Source organism: Pagrus pagrus (genome assembly GCF_965226575.1).
Source record: "Pagrus pagrus genome assembly, chromosome: 22".
NCBI classification, from domain to species: domain Eukaryota; kingdom Metazoa; phylum Chordata; class Actinopteri; order Spariformes; family Sparidae; genus Pagrus; species Pagrus pagrus.
Window position 1 is genome coordinate 18472207 of NC_140204.1, and position 22544 is coordinate 18494750.

A 22544-nucleotide genomic window follows, 5' to 3' on the forward strand; every position below is an offset into this window, starting at 1 on the left:
GAATCGCACTCATTTCCATCCTACACTTATTATCTCGCACTATGACCTTGCATGAAACTGATGTGGGATAGATACACAAAAACACACAGGTTCCACTTCGACTGATGTATTTATACTTGTAGTGGCGGTACGCAGGAGGACAAGTCAACTCCCAACTTGGGTCTGATTTATGGGCCGTTTGTGTTTTTGCACTGGCCAGCGTGAGAGAGAATGGGTAGTGTGGCCACAGGTACAAGGAAGGGAAAAGTCGAGTCAGAGAAGGTGATGGGAAGACAGTATGAGTATTTTCTTATCTTGTGTAACAAACTAAATTTATGACCCCTGAAGTGCCGACATCAACTTAATAAAAAGCAGCATGAGGGATCCAAGAAGCAGCAGGATCCAGAGTTCGCCCCCGGGCCCTCACCTCATCGATCATAACTCATGTAGTCTTCACGTCTCAGAACCTCCATCACCATTTCTATGGCAACAACATCCATCTCTATTTTTATATCTTATTCGACATGCTTCTCTTTCTTGCCTCGAGATCACCTCAAATTCAGTATCGGCAAGAGTGAGTTGCTCTTTCCCTGTTCGAACTCATGAAGCCTATACAACATCTCTATGACTACTGACAACACCTCGCTGCTCCTGCCAAGAAGTTCAGTAATTCTGGACTTCTTTAGGTGTTTTACTGGGGTATTTTCAGTATATTCTCTCATTTTAATCCCCTCATATACATTAACTTTAATGGCCCAGAGACCTAAAATCACGTCATGTCAGCTTTGCTCTGCTGAATAGAGGCTTTTCTGCTTGACTAACTGCACTGTCTTTATCTCTCTCTTTTCTTTCTTGTCTCGACCCCTCTGATATTACCAAAATTGTGTCAGTGATGTGGTTCTGATCCCTGTTCTTACTATTGCTTTTAATTTTAAGAATGGCTCATTTTACTGCTGCAGTATATAGAGGTTATTACAGGTTCCATCTCTATGGTCATCAATTTGTGCTAACCCAAAATTCCCATTAGTGAAAGCCTCTATGTGCCTGAAGCCACACATTTTTTGTGCAATTATAATCTTTCTGATTTCATAGAATGAAACAATCCCAGCCAAAGCCGAGTCTGCAGCAGCATTTCCACTGCAGGAACTTTCCTCCGGGACTAGGAAACTTTTGAGTAACTTACATGGTGATCAGGGTCCTGATAACTAAATGCAGTTCAGGGTAAATAATTTAACCCACAAAAATGTCCCTAGTCAGGGGTTAGTACCTCCCAAAAGTACAGGAAATTTAAGCGTGGGGCTTGCAATGCTGAACATTTCTGAAAAAATGTAAATGTACCATGTTTAAAAATCTTCCACTGCAAACCAGTTTGATTTTGTTCATTGTACTCTGACACATCAACATAGATAGAGAAGAAAGCATGTGACAGTTGGACCAACGACAAAACAACCGCCACCTTTTCATACGTCAGTAATTTGCCTAATATTCACATTCGCCTTTTGAAACACAGGAAACAACAGGCTATAGGAACCTTTGAGTTCCTTGAAAGATAGTTCCCCTACGGAAAATTCCAGGAACATTGGATTGAAACGTGGCACGTGTGCCGCCTTCAGACCATTCATCAGAGTCCGAGGTCAGGTCCATGGGACATTGTCATAATTATTGCCATTCCTTTACCTCATCCCAACCCGTGCTTTGCATGCTTATTGCTGTCTGCCACAGTATCAGTTTTGATTCTACCTCTGGGATTCACCAGTTTGGAAAGTGGATACTTTACGATTCTACACACACAGTGGCTTTGATTCATTTTCTCTGCTAAGAAGAATACGTTTTCACCCGTGTCGGTTTGTTGGTCGGTCGGTTGGTTTGTCAGACTTGGATGGAGGATGGGTCTCAGCCCAGAATAGACCTCATTAACTTGTGGTGGAGATCCTGAAAAAAGGGTCTGATCCAGGTATTTTTCTTCACCTTCTTGAGCAATGCGAGACACAGCTTTTTCATTATATCCTCAGGGAATAATGCATGGATCTTGATGAAAAAACCGAGTATGAGCGAGTAAAATTTGATGCGGCTAAAGGGGACGATTAGACCTCAGTGGAGGTATGCCATTATAGTTTTTAATAAAAATCTATTGAAATTGATGACCAACCCTAAAATATCACAGCTTGAATTCCACCTGTATTTCCCAGAGCCTGTTTTTACCAGACACAAAGCAGCACAATTGGAATGACCAAGTGAGGAGGGAGTGTGGAAACTAATCTTTAAGGGAATGAAAAAGATTGCGGAGATTTGTTTTAACAGGAAAGAATCATTCAGGTCAATAACAGGATGAAGAAGGCTTTGAAAGTGGAATGAGCAGGAGATGTCACCTATTAACCAATTTAGCTTTAACAACCACCAATCATTCTTTGTCCATAGAGAAAGTCAACCCCTCAATCAACCTCACCCTCCAACTGGCCCACTTGTTCTCCTCCCAAAAATATCTCCATTGTCATCGACCGTAGCCCATAGCCATTCCTTTACACCATCCCACCCCCTCCATTTCCTCTTCCTCCCACCCACCGTAGTCACAGTGCTAACCTCAGATTGGTGAGCACCAACAGGTGCCTGCCCCACAGGCTTCCCAGTACAAAAACATTCCGCCCTCTTGTCACTCCCAGAACGCGCATCCAATCAGACCGTGATTTCACCCATGGAGCCATGGCCACAAAGAGACGCAGTGACAGGAGAGACAGTCGTTAGCTGAACAGCGTGTTCTGCTGAAGGTGCCAACTAGCTGCGATCCAACTGAAGGTGTGCATGTGAACGCCTGAGCTAGAAAGAATTTGATATTTCAAGACGCTCCATCCAGATTCCAGGTGAGGGTGCGGAGGGTTCAGAGTGCCTGAATAGCGGAGAGCTGGGCCTTTAAGTGGCACATAAAGGTGTAAGATGCCATGACTGTCATGATTGGACACGTGAAGATGAGGATGAACATTCCTGTGAGGATGAACACATTGATCATCATATGCAGCTGCCTTTGTCTCACTTTTACTGGTAAGGACACTTTGTGTAACGCTTCATTTGTTTGAATGATTCGATGATTTCTCAAGATATATTTGATAAAACTGACAAAATGATAATAATTCCAAACAATCAGAAATGAATCGCTGCTGTGCCTTTTGAATGAAGAAGTACATGTTGAACTGTACAGTGAAAGGGAGAGATTGACAGAAAAGATGAACAAATATGCTTGGCTTGCTTTGACTTTGACCTTTGACCCCGTATCGTGCTTGGAAAACAAACAGTTGCGCTGTGCTTGTTGGCAACCTGTGGTGCAGTGTTCCCATTCCTCTCTCTGTCCGGACACTGCTACTGTACCTATTTCCTGTTGGGCTGGGAATCCTTTTTGCTTCCACTGGCAGGCATGCAGTAAAAAAATTGAGTCATTTTTGTTTTCAAGATTGCTACAATATGATCAGATAACAGACAAGCATCTCACATCCCGCTGCACTCTGTCAGATCAGTTAAAGTGGTATTGATTCCACTTCTTCTGGTTTATTTCGGGGGGAAAAAATCTGAATCAAATCCGATTTACGATAACTAGTTTTATCTGCGCTCAGCTGAAGGGCTTTGACTTTAACCTTCCGACCCCACAACGGGAGCGGAAAGCAAATAGCTGCCCTGCGCTGGTTTGTGACCTCCACGGCGGTTGCGGTGTATTGTTCCTGTCCTTCCTTCCTACAGCTAGGGGTGATTTTACATCAGTATTTCCCCAAAGAGAGAAGCCAGGGGCAAGAGGACAGAGAGCGAACACACAGGAGACATAAAGGGAGAAATCCCAGTGGAAAGAAGCCCTTCATTAATGTCCTATCAAACATGTCCACGCTGTTCGTCTTGAAAAGCAAAAAAAAAATAATACTGCGCTGCTCTAGAACATATAATGAATCACATTAACACATCATTGTTTGTTAATCAGGGTCTATTTTTGTCCCTGATGGAGCTGGTATCCCAGGCATCCCTTTGATCCCATTCCCCTGCTGCATATCAATTACATTAGCTCAGTCACCTTTGCTACCCATCGTACAGCACCTGCCCTGCTGACTGCTGCTTTCGTATGTCCTGTCTGTCCTTCTCTGCCTTTTCCACATGTTGTTTTGTCACATATTGACAGTCAGCCCATCATCAGTTGGTATTGTAAAACACATGTTAGACGCCTCTGGTCGCGAGTGCTAAATTCTGCCAAAGTCAAAATTTACAGTCACGCATTTTCCCAGATGAAATTAAAGGTGATTAAAACCCAATTTTTGATAAAGATGTTCCTCAAAATCTTACTGAATCTCCTTGTATTTACTCGTGATTTCTCTCTACCACGTGCCTCTAGTTTATTTTCAGATAAGGGAAATAATTAAAACAATTTGCATGACAATAAGACAAATTAGAATCTGAATCAGAAAACCGAGCACCAGTCCACCCATACTAGTACACAGCACACTGTGTATATTTTTAGCATGGGTCATCCCGGTGAGAATTGAACCCCTAACCGCTGTGAGCCTGTAGGCAAACATGCTGTGGTTTGGGTGTCAGTTGCATGTGTCACGCGCTGTGGTTATATCATCTATATTATCTCATTTTAACAGCTTTGGGCTTCACCAGCGGTGACAGCGTCAGATGGTATTGTTTGCACCTTTGTGACTGTGTGTCTGTGCGTGTGTCATGATGGCAGAATGTGTTCCTGCATCATTGTAGCAGGAAACTACCACAGACGCAGTTCTGAGTATTTTGCCAGGTGATTACATCTGCCTGTCTGTCTGTGTGTCTGTCTGTCTCACTGTCTGTCTGTCTGTATGTGGATTTTGTTAACTGTGTAGTGTCACAACTGTGAAAGGTTAAGTCACGAAACTTTACAGGTGTGTAGTTGAGATGGAAATAAAGGCCAAGTTTGAGATGGGTGTGGTCAGACCCATTAATACTGAGTACTCATGTAGTGATGTAGTACTTCAGTTTTAGCCCTGCTTTTATTCTGCATTCATTCTCTTCCTTTTTGTGTTAGATTTACTCTCCATGAATCAAACATGATTTAGTGTAGCCAGATTTTAATCAGAAGAGAAAAATCTTCATTCAGTGATTTTTTACGACCGGAGGTAGTAAGTAGCAAGAGCCTTTCTAGCTCCAAACAGCATTGTTATTCTGCCCTGAGGACAGCTTGTTTATTCAGTCATGGAAATACTGCATATCTGAGTTTGTATTATTACCTGACAAATGTTGTAAATATTACCTTATGTAATTTCCTATATCTCTCGTCACAACGCTGTCCTTTTTGCACTGTTTAGCTTAGGTTAAGCCACAAAAAACACCCGGTTAGGGTTAGGAAAACATCATGGCTTAAAATACCTGTTTTGGTAAAATAGCCTTTTTGGTTGCCATATAAACAGCTGGAAATGTACCCACGTGTCCTCAGAAATGTGCACAAGTGTGACACAAACTGCAGTCGGCTGTTTGCCAGCCTTGTTATAACTCTTCTTCCTCGACACTCTTCATTTTTCATCAATATGACCATTCTCCGCTTTTTATTTTTTTCGGGTAGTGGTGCCTCTTGGCTCATTAGGTATCATTTTCCCTCTCATCGTTTTCTGTCTCTTTGCATGCATCCTTTCATCCAGGAGCCTCGGAGACAGAGCGGAGGCTCCATCAGAAGCTCTTTCAGAACTACAACATGAAAGTCAGACCAGCAAAGTACTGGGAGGACAAGGTGATGGTTCGGGTGGGGATGACCCTGTCACAGCTCGTCAGCTTGGTAAATAAACACACAAGACGACATGCAAACACAGCCTGATGAGTTATTTCAGTCCTTTATAAATCAAGTTGTTAAATTTAGCCATCTCGTGAAAATGCAGAGCCGATTACACAATTAGCTTCTAAGGAGCAGCATTGAAATTAACAGCCCTCTCATACCCAACACGATATGGTGGCATCACTAATGTATGTCTCTTTATCTGTGTCTGCGTCTCTCAGAACGAGAAGAACGAAGAGATGACAACCAATGTGTTCATGAATATGGTACGAGCGTGGAACATTCATCTTCATCACCGAGCCTCGCTCCGCCGCCCTGACTCTTCTCTCTCCGCCGCTCTGCCCTCAAATGGACTTGTCACTTTCTATAACCGCAAATTATTTCTTGCTTTATCTCTCTGATTCTCTGGCTCGCTCTTTCATTTCTGTCCCCTCGCCCTCCCTAATTAGAATCCCGAACGGTTTGAGTGTTTGTGACAGTGGTGTGTGCGTTGGTGTCTCGATCAGTGGGGTTTAAATGACTTATCAAAGACAGGAGAGACTGCCATGTAAATGACAGAGACATCAGGGCACCGTGGTAATGATTTCACCTCTTGTCTGCTCGGATATGCATGTTATTCACTTTCATTTTCCTTGCTTCCTTCCTTCCTTCTGTCCTTCCTCCCAGGCATGGACAGACTACAGGTTGTCGTGGAATCCAGAGGAATATGACAACATTGATGTTTTGAGGATTCCTCTCAAGAAGGTGTGGCGTCCTGACATCTACCTCATAAACAAGTGAGTGTCCTGTCTGCAGCCCCACCACAAACTCAGCAAGTAGAGAATTAAACCCAAAACTCTTTTGAGAACATGTAAATAAAACATTATCAAAACAATGAAACCAATATATGACCATTATTTAAATACAGCCCTGAGACTCTTAAATGAGAGATCCATATCATCCATCATCAGTAGTTTGACCTAAAGACAAAGCTTCTATGAGAAAGCAAAACAACATGATTCACTTTAACTATGCTAAAACAATGCAAAAATACAGCTATATATATATATATATATATATATATATATATGTACACACACACACACACACACACACACATATATATATATATATATATATATAAAAACATGCCTTAAACATCCCAAATTATATTATTTTCAGGTTCATTCTTCTATTTTAGTGTTTACATGTTTTCATGTTCAAAAAACACACACATCTTCTCATACTGTCTATTGCTGCAGTAGCTCTATTCACCTTAAAGCCCAGTCAGCTTTGATTGGTCAACTCTCAAAGGTCTGAGCAAGCTTCTCCTCCATGTTTCCGAATCAGCTTTGCTGGTGTTTTTGACCTCACGGCTGTGCTGGGGGTGTAACTTTATAGTTGTGACATCACAACATTACAGAAGCGCTAACAGCTCATTTGAAGGCAGTTTCTGAAAAAGGGCTATGTTGATTTCTCAGTGGATACTTTAGCATCTTTCTTAAATATGGGACCCTTTAGATACATGTTGTCAATAGTTCACAGAAGGACAACACATTTTAAAGTAGAATGTAATGTAGAATGTAGAAGTGAAAGTCATGGAAATATGAGCATAACATTTGTCTTTCTATTACCTTTCTACAGTAATGATGGTCAGTTTGATGTGGCTCTCTACGTCAACGTATTGGTTTACAACGATGGGACAGTCAACTGGCTTCCACCAGCCATCTACCGCAGCTCCTGCTCTATAGAGGTACACTGACAACAAAAGCGCAAACCCCTCAGTAACTTATTTATGTCTAGGTCATGTCTCCCCATATCCAGAAATCCAGAAACACTTGTGAATATTCTCTTTCCTTTTGAAAATTGATGTCGTAATTTAAAATTTCCCGTCCCACAGGTGTCCTACTTCCCGTTTGACTGGCAGAACTGCAGCATGGTTTTCCGCTCGTACACTTATGACTCCTCCGAGGTGGAGCTGCAGTACTATCTGGACGATGAGGGCAACGACATCCGAGAGATTGTTATAGATGAGAACGCTTTCACCGGTTGGTGAAACCTACGTACAGTCCTGTTCATGTGTACCATGTGATATTTATTGTATATTTAGGTCTTTTTTCTGATACAATAATGACTTCTTTTCATAATGTACGTGCTAAAGATGCATCATAATACTAATAAGCACACATAGTATTTGACTTTTCATAACACAGCATTATCAAACAAAGAAAAGAGAGTGGTAATCTACACATTGTGGGAAACAGCTCACCTCATTATGTCGGCTTCTTCATCACCTCGCACGTCTCTCTCTCTCCACAGAAAATGGAGAATGGGCCATTTGTCACAAACCCTCGAGAAAGAACGTTAAGGACGACCTGTATGAGGACATCACCTTCTACCTTATCATAGAGAGGAAGCCTCTTTTCTACATCATCAACATCATCGTGCCCTGCATCCTCACCAGCGTGCTGGCTATATTTGTCTTCTACCTGCCTCCTGGAGCAGGTCAGCACATCTGACATGTTTTGACGTGGTGACTACTCATCCCTGCCAAGACAGAATGGAGGAAGGGAGACTAACCCCTTGATGCAGTGTCTGATGTCATGACAAGAAGCATGTGTCTAACAGTGACTGCTCCATCAGGCAGGGCGACCTTTGAAGGAATTCACTGATATATTATAGATTGAAGGAAAGTGACCTTGGTGAGGATTGTACATTGTCAATCGTTTGTATCTTGTGGCCAGATTTCAGAGTGATGTTTCACTGACATAGCGGAAACTATAGATCAACAGGATTGATGGCAAACAATTTGATCATGCTGAACTTTTGGAGTATAAACTCATGACTCAGGACTAAATCAGGCAACTGTCTTCTTACCTACATCTAACCAAAAACCCTGCACTCCCAAACATGCCTCCATCCAACATTTTGAAAGACAAAACCAATTAATCAAGTGCACGATTATCCACACGACCCTTCAAATGTAGTCATGCATTCAAGTTTGCCCTTGTCAACATGAAACAGGACCCAGCGGAGTAACATTTTCTGCTTGGCCGTCATGATTAATTCTCCAAACTTTCCTTGCTGTCCGCAGGAGAGAAGATGACTCTCTCCATTTCTGTCCTCATCGCTCTGACTGTCTTCATGCTTCTGCTGGCTGACAAGGTGCCTGAGACGTCCCTCGGCATCCCGATTATTGTCAACTATGTCATGTTCACCATGATCCTGGTCACTTTCTCCGTCATCCTAAGTGTAGTCGTCCTCAATCTGCATCACCGAACGCCCAGCACACACATCATGCCAAACTGGGTTCGAAGGGTGAGGCTATAGTTTTAACATTTATCCAAATTAACTGAGCATTCATCTCGGCCATTTCAATACAGCAAGATTTCTGATTTCACTGATTTCTTTACCTCAAATCTGCAGGTATTCATTCACTTTCTGCCCAAGTACATCGGCATGACAAGGCCGATCCAGGAGGAACTTCTGGAGACGGAGGAGTCTGAAGATGATGACACGCCCATCCGATGCTTCAATGGCAGGCAGCCTGGAGGAGAGTACTTCTTTCGCAAGATCAACCCTGATATAGTTTTACCCTGGAGAGGCAGGTAAGACCACATTTACTAATGAGGAATCTACCTGAGACATGGCTTCATCTGCCCGAGAATTCCTACTGCCTCATTTGGTCATCCAAGCAAAGTAAACGAAAACACTTTCCGTTTTCTGTTGCTATTTGGTTAGGTTTAGGTTACAAATATACCTGGTTAGGCTTAGGTAACAAATATACCTGGTTAGGCTTAGGTAACAAATATACCTGGTTAGGTTTAGGCAACAAATATACCTTGTTAGGTTAAGGTAACAAATATACTTGGTTAGGTTTAGGTAACAAATATACCTGGTTAGGTTTAGGCAACAAATATACCTTGTTAGGTTAAGGTAACAAATATACTTGGTTAGGTTTAGGTAACAAATATACCTGGTTAGGTTTAGGTAACAAATATACCTGGTTAGGCTTAGGTAACAAATATACCTTGTTAGGTTAAGGTAACAAATATACTTGGTTAGGTTTAGGTAACAAATATACCTGGTTAGGTTAAGGTAACAAATATACTTGGTTAGGTTAAGGTAACAAATATACATGGTTAGGTTAAGGTAACAAATATACTTGGTTAGGTTAAGGTAACAAATATACATGGTTAGGTTTAGGCAACAAATACACTTTCACAACATTAAATACGTGTTTGAAATGATTACTACTCCATGTTTTTCTGGTCTTTTTCCCTGAGTCGCAAAGCTATGACATCACAAAAATGGGACTGGCCAGTGTCTGGTCCTGAAGCAACATTAATTATGATGTTCAGCTCATCCCACTTTTCAATTCAATCAAGCCTAGTTCACTCTCATGGTAACACTTACAACCCTCAAAATACAGCTAGCTCTTCCCAATCCACAGTGTGATATGGTTGTCTCATTATAGTAAGTATACATACACACGTTTAGTCCAGAGATAACTCCACAATAGCTGTGTTTAAAGATCATCTTCTCTAAGGAGTATGTTGGTCTGTATACTGATTTCAATTGTGTAGTTAAGCTGATAACTTTTAGTTCTTCCATTTTGACTAAACTAACACATGCATGTGGAACATTTAATAAATGTATATAAAATAATTTTATTAAGTTTACATTATCATTTTATTGTCCCCTGTGGGCTTCCATAGCAAACATTTGTCACACTTATTCTTCATTTGCAGTGTACAAAGTTAATACAGTTTGATAAATGGCAAATACTAAGAATGAGACAAGATTTTTCTGCTATGGTATTAAGTCCAATGAACAAACTTAATTGTAATAGACTCTTGGTTTGAGTTAGTGAGAGAAAGTTCTCACCTGCAATGACTATTAAATAGCATAGACCTGAAGTGAAGTCATTCATCCTGATTCAGGCTCCCTCTGGGCTAAGATGTACTGATCCTGATATTACACTACCAGAAAAGCTCTTTCTATTAATGTTAATAAAAGCCCGCACCGGCATGAATCTTCTTTGTAGAGTGTGTCAAAGTGTGAAAGTTGGCTCTGATGCCAGCCTCGCTATTATAGTAAAGTACACTGTGTGCTAGACTTGGCAGAATTACCGCCGTCACCACAGCAGCTCAGAGAATCTGCCAAGACAGTAACAGTGTGTGCACTTCCTTCAGCCTCACATATTGAATACCATATTTAATTCAGCCGCATGAAAGGTTCTCAGACAAGCAATAGAGCAGGATTAATGATTCCCCTGGAACAGTCTCGAATGATCAAAGGCCTAAACTCTGCAAGTAGGTCTTCGGCAATTATTAGCAAATGTTAGCCTGCTCACTTGCTTAACATAGATGGTGAACCTGGTTATAAAGAAAATGGTTATCTGCTAATCAACATTGTCATTGTGAGCTTGCTAGCATAGCCTCTTGATATTAGCATTTAGCTTAGCTGTGCATAAGTAACTATCATCCCACTAAGCCGCTAGAATCATACACTTAGGGGCCGGTCACTGAGTCACGGAGACTCGACGGGAGGCGACATAGACTTCCGCCGACCGAGCCGGCTAACTTATGGTTTAGCGCCTGGCTAACTTGAATGGGGATAAAATAACTGTGATTGTGATTGTAATCGTGAGGCTCTCAAATTTAAAACACTTTTTTACAGATGTGTCTTCCACAATGTTAGCTTATGGGAAGAAGTAGTTTTGGGCCCCAGTGCATCACGTGACACGGTTTGGCCACTATGAAATCTGGCTTCAATGTAGCCTGTGTCACATAGCTTCCTTTTGAGTCAACTCACTTTAAAACCTAACAGTCGAACAAGCTGGTCTTCTTTTCTGAGTCAGAAGGACTAAATAATCCAGTGTCAATGATTTTGTCAGCAAAGACGGAAATTGGTTTGTCTTACAAGCTTGCTTCTTTCATGTGCAACCTGCTGTATTATGTTTGTCTCCAGGCCTGCTTGAGCAGTTAATTAGTCTATGACTATGCTAGCAGCTCTGTAAGGCCGTGACATACTTAAATGCTAATGCCAGCATGCTATACAATGTTCACAAAGGTTAGTGTGTTACAGCAGCATGTAAGCCTTTGTTAACTGGCACAAAACGCAGGTGGGAATGTCATTAATTTTGGTCAAAGCAGCTGACAAATTCAACTGTTGACCTGATGATGGCACTAAAGGAGGAGTCAGAGGATCACCAAATGTATTATTCATCCTGAGGGGAACATAAGGGAACATAAAGGAACATGACAATACATCCAGTAGCTGATGAGATATTTGTCAACCATGAGGTTGTCAAAGTGTGAGACATTCTACTAAATAAATGTAGCTTTTTATATCAAATACTATGACCATATAGTTTGATATTTCTAATTTTGTTGCACTCGTTTCTTATGTTGTAGAGACTTCTTGGATCAGGTTTGGGTTTGGGGTTTTCAGTAAATGTTGGGGGCTAAAGGCTTGATTGAGATACAGTCTGTCAGCCACTGTATGTGCACGTTTTTATGGCATGATCGGGTGGTAATTTTGTTGCACGAACAAGTTCATTTTGAGCAACGTTGGGAACATTTTCAAGTGAGTCTATTCAGCTCAGGACTACCCCATTGTCCTTGACTTACTGTCGAAAAGTTGCAAAGCTTCAATGAGCTGGTCATAGGACGAGTCACTTTATATCAGCCTGTGAAAAAGGTTATCAAAATATACCTTTTCTAATCTAAAACATTGCGTCAAACTGTACTGTCTCTCAAGCATGCTGGCTCACTCTGGCTAATCTGCCAGTAGGCCTGAGCCTTGCCACCCAGCCATGGCATCATAAACAGCTCCACAGTCCCCCCGAACCAGGCTGGTGCTGGGCATCTCTCATCCCGTTCCAAAGGCATCAAATTCAGCCCCAGCTAAGCCCCACATCCACGTCCACAGTCGCCAGCCACTAAGCCTCTGTTTAGGTTTGGCATTAGGGGGTAATCCCACAGAAAGGAGGTGGAGGCAGGGTGAAGAATAGATGGGGGTAGATGAGTGGAAGGGAAGGCCGGTGCTGAGTGATCGGCGCAGGGGAGGATTTTGTCGATTTTGATGTGGAAGAGATGGTGGCCAGGCTGTCAGACACCATCGCCCGGTGTGTGTCATGTGGATGTATTTGCCTTCGCCCATCGCTCTTTAACCTGTGATTCTGTCAGAGGGATGATAAGGTGTCAGGTGCTGCCCTTTGCAACACATTAATGAGATTTTTCTGCATATCAATATAGCTGTATCCTAACAAAGAGTACATACAGTAACAGTACCATACATGTTCATGTGTGTGTGTCACAGTGTGAAGGGCCTCATGTATCCGCAGTAATGAATACAAGCCGTGGAATGTGAATGGCATGCAGCATGTAGAGCGGCACATAGCTCTGCCCTGAGCTGTGGCCACAAAAACACACACGTACAGTACACACACACACACACACACACACACACACCTCCTGCAGGAGCACATTGAAATTGTCCAACGGCCCATCTGTTGTCACGCTGTCTCTGTGTGACTCTGATAACTCGTCCTGCTCCTTCGCTGACGCCTTCCCCTCCCTGGTGCCAGAGGTTCTGCACATTATTAACGTCATGCGCAATGTTCACCCCGTATACACCACATACATGAGCTGCAGACATGTAATGTGACAGGTGCACTGGGGTGTTGAGCCAGACGCCTTCAGGAGGGGACACATATGGATGTAGAGGTCTCGCTCTCTCTCTCTGCTTTAGTAATGTTTTAGATCATGTGACAACAGTGATATAGAATGAAACCAAAGCTAGTGGAGATAGCTAGGATCCTTATCAGGGGCCTGTATAGGCTGACATGATTGGATAACTGAGCAAAGCCAACAGCTAGCCAGACTGGTGTACAAATAGATAAACAGAACTGCAAGAAAGCGAAGAAAATTCGTAATTATGAGGAAAATAGTACATAAAAAGACAAAAATACATGTTAAATTATATATATATATATAGCTTATCTTCTCTGTTTACTGTGTGTTAAAATCTCTCATGTATGCTACAAGTGCAAATATAACACACAAGCACAGAAATGCCTCATTATGACCTCTGTCATTCCTTATGTGGTCGTGAAGACACACAGATGCAGAGCAGGTGTGGCAACCCTTCCCCTGTAACCATCCACCTGCCCATCACACCCCCCTCCACCCCCCAGCACCCACCACAAACCACCAACTATCCTCCTTTGGCAGTCTCACAGCCTCGTGGCTTATTTCCACAGTCAGAGAGCGAGAAACCTGATGAACAGTTCAGAAGTCAAAGCTTTCCATCACACTGTCACAGTACACGTCCAATAATGTGATGTTTTGCTGGAGGACAGAAGTTTGCTGTTGACATGAATATGCATTCTGTGCACCGCTTGTTATTGTAGAGATTAATGGATGAAACAGGCTGTAATATAAATGACTGCTAGAAGTAGATAGTATTCACACATAGAGCTACCCTGTAGTTCTTATAATTATTTCATTTCAAAGTAAAGTTTCTGCATTTGAAATATTTAATGTGTTAAATGAGGATGGGCAAATTATGACGGGCAGCCGTGACAGCATCGGCCTGTAATGTTCTCATATTTTAAGTCTTTCTGTGTGTGTGTGTGTGTGTGTGATCATGGTAAAATGTGGTCCTGGAGACACCGACTGTGGTGGGAACAAAAACAGACGTGGTTTTGAGTATTTTGCCAGCTGTTAATATGTCCGGCCATCTGTGGACAGATTTTTGTCAGAGCCATAGTGTCACAACCGTGCAAGTGCAGTCGTCAAACTTTACAAGTTTGTGTTTGATATCAAAACAAAGGCCGAATTTGAAGATGCACTAGTGTAGCACCTACTACTGACTAGTCGTGGATCGGAACGTGAACATGTTGACGGGTGTCAGCGCTGGTGTGATCCCATTTAGGGGTCAACCAATATGACTTTCTCAAGGCTGATACTGAAACCAGTTATTAGAAAGCAAGGAGACTGATAACAACCAGTGATGGAACTTTTAGGTACTTTGCATTTTCTACTACTTCTTCTTCCTCTCCACACATTTAATTGATAACTTCATTTACTACTTTGCAGATTCAGATTATATCAGTGTTTACTGGCTGTTATTTGTGACGTGTTATCAATCAGATGTGGATTGTGAGAGAGGATGCTGCATCAGAGCCAAAACAAAACATTTTTAAATTAGCTTTTTTTTCTGCAATCTGACAGAAGAATCACAGGTACCAATAGTTGGAAAATGCTCAATATCGGGCCCGATAATATGCCAGGCCGATAACCAATCAATCCCTTGTCCCGTTGCAATATGTTTCTCTGCAGTTTACAAAAGTAAAATTTCTGGATTGTTTTCCTAGTGTAGATATCCAGTGTTTAAATACACAAACATCAAAAAATGACTACTGTGAAGTTTAAATAGACTGTTTTCACCTGACACTGAGGATATGCAGGTTTTACAGGAGGTGAAGGGTGAACGGGGTGATGGGGAGCACAGGGCAGCGGGAGGAAGTGGAATCTGTAGCTTATAGTTAACACCCTATTTAAGTGCTGGCTTCAGCCTGTGTTAGTGTGATCTGACACGAGCCTGTGTGACCTCTATATTGTTGGGTCACATATCAAAAATGTGAACTTTTTAGGTTAAAATATGTGTTATATATCATTTTAAAATAATACTCACTCATGGTTGAGCAGTTACTCACTAAGCCATGAAGGCACCACAGGAACGCTGTCAGTAACACTCTGTCTCTGCTCATGTGTTTTCGGTTTATGGAGCAGCTGTGTGAGGGGAAGAATGGAGGGGGGAAGAATGGAGGGGGTCGAAGGTCACGGCATCACGTAAATGTTGACCCAGTGTTGTGTCAATGTCACCTCCGTGTCAGGAGTGTGCTGCTGCTGTCACTCAGAGCTCAGAGGAGCTGCAGGAGGCAGCCCGAAGTAGTTGTGTTTGTCAGTGTCTGTGGAGGGTGCACAAGGACACGTTCTGTGCGTTATGAAGAAACAACACTGACGTCCACGTCCCCGCTGTTTGTCCTACAGTGGACAGCTAATGTCAGCGGTGGTTTGTTAGAGCACGGGTGAACAATGCTGTGCTAGTGACTCATGTCATACACAACATAAATCTGGGCTTAGGGAGCGTCTGTGAAGGGTGCTGCTGCATGTTTAAACTTCTTGTAGAGGACATGCCTGTCAGGACTGAGACATGGACAAACAACACCAAACTGCATTTTACATCGACCATGTGCACACTGGTATTATACTTTGGATTAGAATTGTTTCTAAATGAAAACTGCATATAATGAGTACGTTTTGAATAGTTTCTTAGATACAATAGCTGGTACCTGCATATGTGTATGAGTGTATGTAAATATATCTATATATGTAAATCTTAAAGAATATATACATATGTTGCATACTCAAACTACAGTGTATATACTGTACATCGATGATAAAAATGTTTTATATATACATTCCTAAATACAATACAATGAAAAATAAATACAAACCACCCACCACCTCCCCTCCACCCTCCCTGTGTGCCCCTGTGTTTCAGATGTGAGAGCACGGTGCAGCTCCAGCGGCTCCCGAACACCGACAGCTTCTGTCTGATCCTCCCTCCCAACCTGAAGTCGGCCATCGCCGCGGTCACATACATGGCCGAGCAGCTGAAGAAGCAGGACACGGACGACACGGTGAGAAAACGTGCACGACACGACACACGCCGTCAGGAAGCTTGTTACTCAGTCTGTCTGAGCACAGTGTTCCAAACACGCCCCGATGATGTTCACGTGTCACTGCATACAAACAGTACACTGCTGACTCAGTGCTTACAGTATGTGTGTGTGTGTGTGTGTGTGTGTGTGTGTGTGTGTGTGTGTGTGTGTTCCCTCCAGATGACAGGAGACTGGCAGTTCATCGCCCTGGTGGTGGACCGTCTCTTCCTGTGGTTGTTTGTCATCATCACCACCCTGGGCACCCTGGCGATGTTCTTGGATGCCAGTTTCAACTATACACCCGATGACCCCTTCCCATAAAAGACAAACACACACACACACACAAGCACACACACAGCTGGAGTTGGGTTCGGTCATCACTGACTTCTTGATTTTGTGGGATCACCAGCTGAAACTTTCCATAAATATCTTGATACCTATTCCGTATTTGCGTCGTCATCCTCTGAAATGTTTTGTCAGGTAACAGAAGAACACGTGTCATCTTTGCATAAAGTAGAACCACGTGCACACGCCTGAAACACAGCCTACATGATCAGAACAGAATCCATGTACAGATCTACAGAAGCTAAATGTATGTGTGCTCACATTTTTGCAATTATTTCTTGTTCTTTGTCTAAATCATGTATTTAACAGATTGTGATCTTTATTATTTGAGTCTGAAAGCTTTAAATACATGTTTCTCTAAAGCGACAGTGTTTGTTTTATGTACTGTCGCCTTCGTTGTGGAACATTCAGGAACCCACCAGTTTGTTCATGACTCTCTGCTGACCTCTGCATGAACAGTGAATACACTTGGTGGTTGTAATGTTGGTCTTGTGGCAGTAGAGGGCAGTAATATAATGATACTTCAAAAGATAAGAACATGGCTGCTGAAAGGAAACTGACAAACAGTCTCCCTTTAAATATGAAGATAAGAAGATGTATCCGTAATGTTCTGTTTAGGATCTCTGGAGAACTCAAACATTCTTCAAAAGCTCATGAAACATTGAGATGACCTTGATACAAAATCACATCTGTATAACAGGATTAGATTTAATGTATTTCATTCTGGCTGTGATTGGTAATAACAGGACTATGTGTGAGCGTCTGCTTCTCCCACATCTCAAATCTGGATTTCTGTTATAGCATTTTTGTTCACGTGAAGTCTAATGGGAGGATGTGAGGCTATATGTTAGGTTAGAAGTAATATAACAATACATAATATAAATAACAATATATTTATATCGATATATATGAGATCTCAAATAATGAGGAAGGAAAGCCCATGTCAACAATACACAAGGATAAAATCTGGCCTCCATGAAAACATCAACAACATTACAATTTCAGACATTCATTAACTCACACCTCTAAATGAATCAAGTGTTTTATCTGCAGAGCAGAACCGAAGTGCTGCAGTTTAGTCAGCATCAATCATGATGTGGCTAAAACACGGAAGAGCGTCCCCAAACTAAGATTCTTGCACTGTGTGCTCTGCTAAATATATTCATCTCTACTTTTAATCTATCTAGGGTTAACTATTTTAAATTCAAAGGACGAAACTAAGGATCAAAGTTTGTTCTTGATCTTGGAAACTGATGATGAGAAACAAATCTCACCAGTTCCATTTAGTAGAGGTAATAAATAAACATTAATATCTGTCTGCCTGAGGAATTGAGAAGGTGTATATCAGAGGTGATACAGGCAGCCATGAGAATTAAGACAGTCATACTGATTTAGTATGAGCATTGGTGTCTTGCTAATATGTACAGTGGGAGGTGAAGGGGCCTTTTACATAAGTGATCATGCCTGATGAGGTGTTCGTTATCAGGAATTAATGGACGACATGCACATGGGACAGTTTCAGAGTCCATTACATGGTGATTATAGACACCTGAAGAGCATTATCCCGCTTATACTATGGTCACTTGCCAAAAAACAAAAAGAAAAAATGACCAATAATTAATATTTTCATGCATTTTGTCATCAAAATCTAAAGTTTTTCACAAGCACCTCAGGGTTTGTAATAGCTGGAACAATCATTACCTTTCAGTAAAGTTCTTAAGCAATGAAAACATTGTCTACTACTGAAGTAAATAGGAAGAACCTCTGACTTGACAACAGGAGGTAAATTAAACTCTTTGGCTCAGCAACTAGCAGCGTTGCCAAAATGAGAAATGTTAAATTATTATACAAGAGGCTTACAATGATCATATTTTGGGGGAAATTCTCATACTCCAGTCATACTGGTAATTTAGACACATTATTTGACATGCCTGCTCTGATCATGTCAGAGATGAATTGAAATGAGACAGACTAAACTAACTACTACTGTAAGTGTTGCTGAATGGTCTAAATATCGTACATGATCGTACAGAGGGCAAAGTTATTGCGCTAATAAGATGAATATCACACATCTGGCAGTGCTGGCTATTAGCCTGAAAGCTAACGTTATGCGGGCAAGATTCATGGTCGATAATATTGCAAACGGTTGACAAACAGGGAATATAATTCGATGCTGCGTTCAACAACAAGACTAGCTATATCAAGAAGTTCATAAACAAAAGTCCATGGGTTCTGTTGGCTGAAGCCTGAAGATGGTTGCTTGTGAGACAAAGTGAGTTAGTTCAGAGTGGTAGTTTAGGTTCCTCGATGATGAAGGACTACACTCAGGGTCGATGTTACTTTAACAAATCGAGTATTCATCCATACCATGACATAAACCAGTACACCCTTGAGTGAATCACCCAACTGTTGTAAAAAAAAAAAATACCATTAACACTGAGTCCAAACAACCAATGGGTGCTGCGTAAGGTCAGTGCAGTGACCCAAACTGGGTCACCCTTGACTCAGTTCGGTATATACATTGGGCCTTTGCAGTGTGCAGCCTCGTAGCTGGTTAGCTGTTGCCATTTTCATGCTTGCTGACGCGCAGCACAAAGCCACACTCTGTGACTGTATTCACTGTGTCCAACCTGTCCAAATATGTTTCTCCCCTGCATGAGGCACTTACCAAGCTCTTAGGAGAAAACAGACCCCCTCTCTCTCACTGCCTGAGAAGAATGAGTCCACAAGACCGAGACCACAATCTACTGGACCTGTCCTGCTGCTGCTGCACAAAAGCCAAGTCTGGTTGCATAAGAAGACTGAAGGTGATAAAGACAGGGGACATGTAGAGAAGGGCGCCATCCCCCTCATTTGCGCACTCGGGAGCTTTTCGGGGAAAAGCCGCGGGCCCAGCGTGTTTTATTGCCAATGCCTCAGTGACTTCCAAGGGCACTTAAAGGACTTCAATCACTGGATTTGCACTCCACTTGCTCACTTCAGACCCAGAGGAGGCCTCCGAAATGGGAGGGAGGGCCCCCCGAGAGAATGTTGCTCGAGCCCTTCTTTGGGGCTGATTTAGCTGTTTTCTCTTTCAGCTCCTATTGAGCGTTGAGCAACGGCTAAACCAGCGAGACAAATGTGTGTTTACGCTCTGGAAAAAAAGAAAGTAGTAAAAGGGGAAAGAGGAGAGAGCGCAGAGGGGGGAAAGAGCAATGTTCTTTTTGTGTTCTTTGCAATCCAGGACCTGGGAGGAAAAGCAGCCAAGAGGACATCAGATAAATCAGGTTACCAGTGGCAACAGCACTGGTAGGCCCGACACCGGCCCCTGATCTTCTTCCTACTCATCCACCTCCACTCACTAAACCCTTACCTTCCTTACCTTCATATGCTCTTCTTCATCTTTCACCCTCCCGTCTTGATCCTTACAACTCTTTCAACCCTCAAACACCCCCTCCTCCTCTGTCCTCGTATCAAAGTGAGGCAGATTCCTTGAGCTGTGGGGTCGCTCCTCCCCAGCAACAATAAGGCATTTGTTGGCCTCGACAGTTAAGACTTGAAGGCTGGATACAGTATAGGGGAAGAGTTATAGTGAGAGAAAAATGTGGGGTGGAAAGGGGCAGCAACGTGAGAAAATGAAGTGTATCGGCGCTGTGAGAACGCTGCAGCACGGCCTCGTTACCTTTTAAATTGGTAATCCGGTCAGTAGGTGAGCAGCACATTCCCATTAACCTGGCAGTGGGGATAACTTCCTCCGGGCTTACGGCTTATTACTTCCTCTCCCGTTGCTGTCGGACTATTGTTTAGCCCCAGTGTGAAGTCACACACACAGCTGACCTCTGATATGGACAATGCTTGCTATTGTCTGCTGGTGGTTTTTTGTCTATTCATTGCAGGAAGGGGCCACAGCTGGCATGTTAATGCACCTAATGGAACTGATCCTATTGTAAGATATTAGTAAGTAACAGCAGTGTGTATAATAATCACCTCTAATTAGTTCAGCGGCTCCATTGATGAATAAAGCTGGACATACATGAATCTCATGTAAAGACAATATTTGAGTGGTTCTAATGATGTTTGTGTCCGTTTACATTGACTTTCATTTGTTTTCGGTGCTTTTAGATGCACTTATAAAGCACGAGTATTGATTTTCCTCCACTTTACTTCAACCCACTGTTACAATATTTATGAAAAGTCACGCTTCATTCAGTACACATTATTATGAGTTAGTCTTCACTAAAAACTCATTTTACACATATGACTGGAAAGGGCAGACGCTTCTTTTTCTTCTTCTTCCTGAATAATTGATTTTTTCCCCCAGGATCCATCGCTTCTCTCCCCTGTAGCTCCTCCAACTCATTATATGAGGTCAGCACAACACAGTCATCCGATCTGACTTCAGGTGTTACAACATAAAGGATTTCAAAAATATAAGAGAATGTGAGACTGCAATCCTGGTGCACTGGTTTAAAGGCGCTCTGTGTAACAATTTGTAGTTATTTCTTTATTGGCCATATGTGACGCGGCGGTCTCTCTCGGTTTATGATTCATTTAAGTTGTTTGATGCTGCTGGACTCTGGATGCTGTGTTTCTTTGTGAAGGACTCGGGTCAGATTTTCTGCGACGGTCCAAAGGGTGTGACTGTACGTTCTCAAATGGATGTCTCACGTCGCTATAGAAAGGGAGTCTGCTAGCTGAAACTAACGACAACGACTTTAATGTTGTTAACAACATCCATTGTGCCATATTGTGAAGATAGCTATCATAGCAGTCTTTTTAGTGAGAAGCCTCAGCCTCCTCCAGTCCCCCTGATGTGCTGAACTGAAGGTGAGCCCGGCTGGATGCACTCTGTGTCTGTGTAACCTCTCTGGCAGTGATAAATAATTCATCGAAGTCCAAAAAGTCACCTGTCGGTTCCAAATGTCACCAAAAGTTCTCAGCAGGAGTGTTGACGCACCGTTCTGTTTGCTCAGTAATGTACACGTGGCTCTGGTGTAGATGGCGTGCTGCCTGGCTCTTTGTATCAGCTGCTGAAAAACTATGGTCAGATATGTCAATCCATTTATTTTCACATTATACCAACAAAAAGAACAAAAAAAGAACAACTGAATGAGGCAATGCGGTCACAATGAAGTGTCTTCAAATTCAAATAAACCAGACCTACTACACTGGTCGTACCTCTGACTCATTAAAGGTTTTCTGTAAAAGACGATATGTGACTGCACACAACAAGCCAGCTGAGTCATAGTTCACTGTTCATCCAGCTCCCCCTGTTCCTGAACGTATCAGAGTTTCCTACATTTAATCTGTCCACTCTGACACAGCAGTTTACCTCATTAACACAACCAACAACAGCGAGGTCATGAATCTGCTCAGGGCCGGTGATTGGTGATCTGTAGTAGAGGGACAGTTGGGAGCTTAGTCTACTTTGTACAGTGACAGCACCTGAGTTATAGCATCAATATGGGTCAGTGTGCAGTCTGTAGGTATCTACACTGTATGCACACGAAAAACAATTTTAGACTTAAAGCTGCTACAAAGAACTTTATTTTTCTGGCTTATGACTTACTAAACCACACTGTGATTTTTAAAAGTTGACTTTAAAATAATCAGGACAGCGATTAGCTCAGAAAAACCAAGTAGACTATTACATTTAAGTTATAGCAGCTAACTACACTAACCACAGACATAGCCAATCTTCTCACAGATGGTCTTGTGTGCTTTTGTAGGTTGTATAGAGGCATCATCATA

General features: G+C 42.3%; 1 protein-coding gene across 1 annotated transcript; it reads left to right on the top strand.

Annotated features, from left to right (window-relative positions):
- The first annotated feature begins 2893 nt into the window (after positions 1-2893).
- On the top strand, positions 2894-17096 carry chrnb1l (cholinergic receptor, nicotinic, beta 1 (muscle) like). Its single transcript, XM_084343978.1, has 11 exons — positions 2894-3015; positions 5622-5755; positions 5974-6018; positions 6419-6528; positions 7376-7484; positions 7632-7779; positions 8051-8236; positions 8826-9049; positions 9158-9339; positions 16310-16448; positions 16650-17096. The coding sequence occupies exons 1-11, from the start codon at positions 2916-2918 to the stop codon at positions 16788-16790; spliced, it is 1518 nt and encodes a 505-aa protein (XP_084200104.1). The 5' UTR covers positions 2894-2915; the 3' UTR covers positions 16791-17096.
- The last annotated feature ends 5448 nt before the right edge of the window (positions 17097-22544 follow it).

Bases quoted from the DNA above. Each gene is read 5' to 3' on its own strand.
- chrnb1l (XM_084343978.1), top strand. From the start codon at position 2,916: ATGACTGTCATGATTGGACACGTGAAGATGAGGATGAACATTCCTGTG. The intron at 3,016-5,621 runs GTAAGGACACTT...CCTTTCATCCAG, and splicing joins CCTTTGTCTCACTTTTACTG to GAGCCTCGGAGACAGAGCGG. The intron at 6,019-6,418 runs GTACGAGCGTGG...CCTTCCTCCCAG, and splicing joins CCAATGTGTTCATGAATATG to GCATGGACAGACTACAGGTT.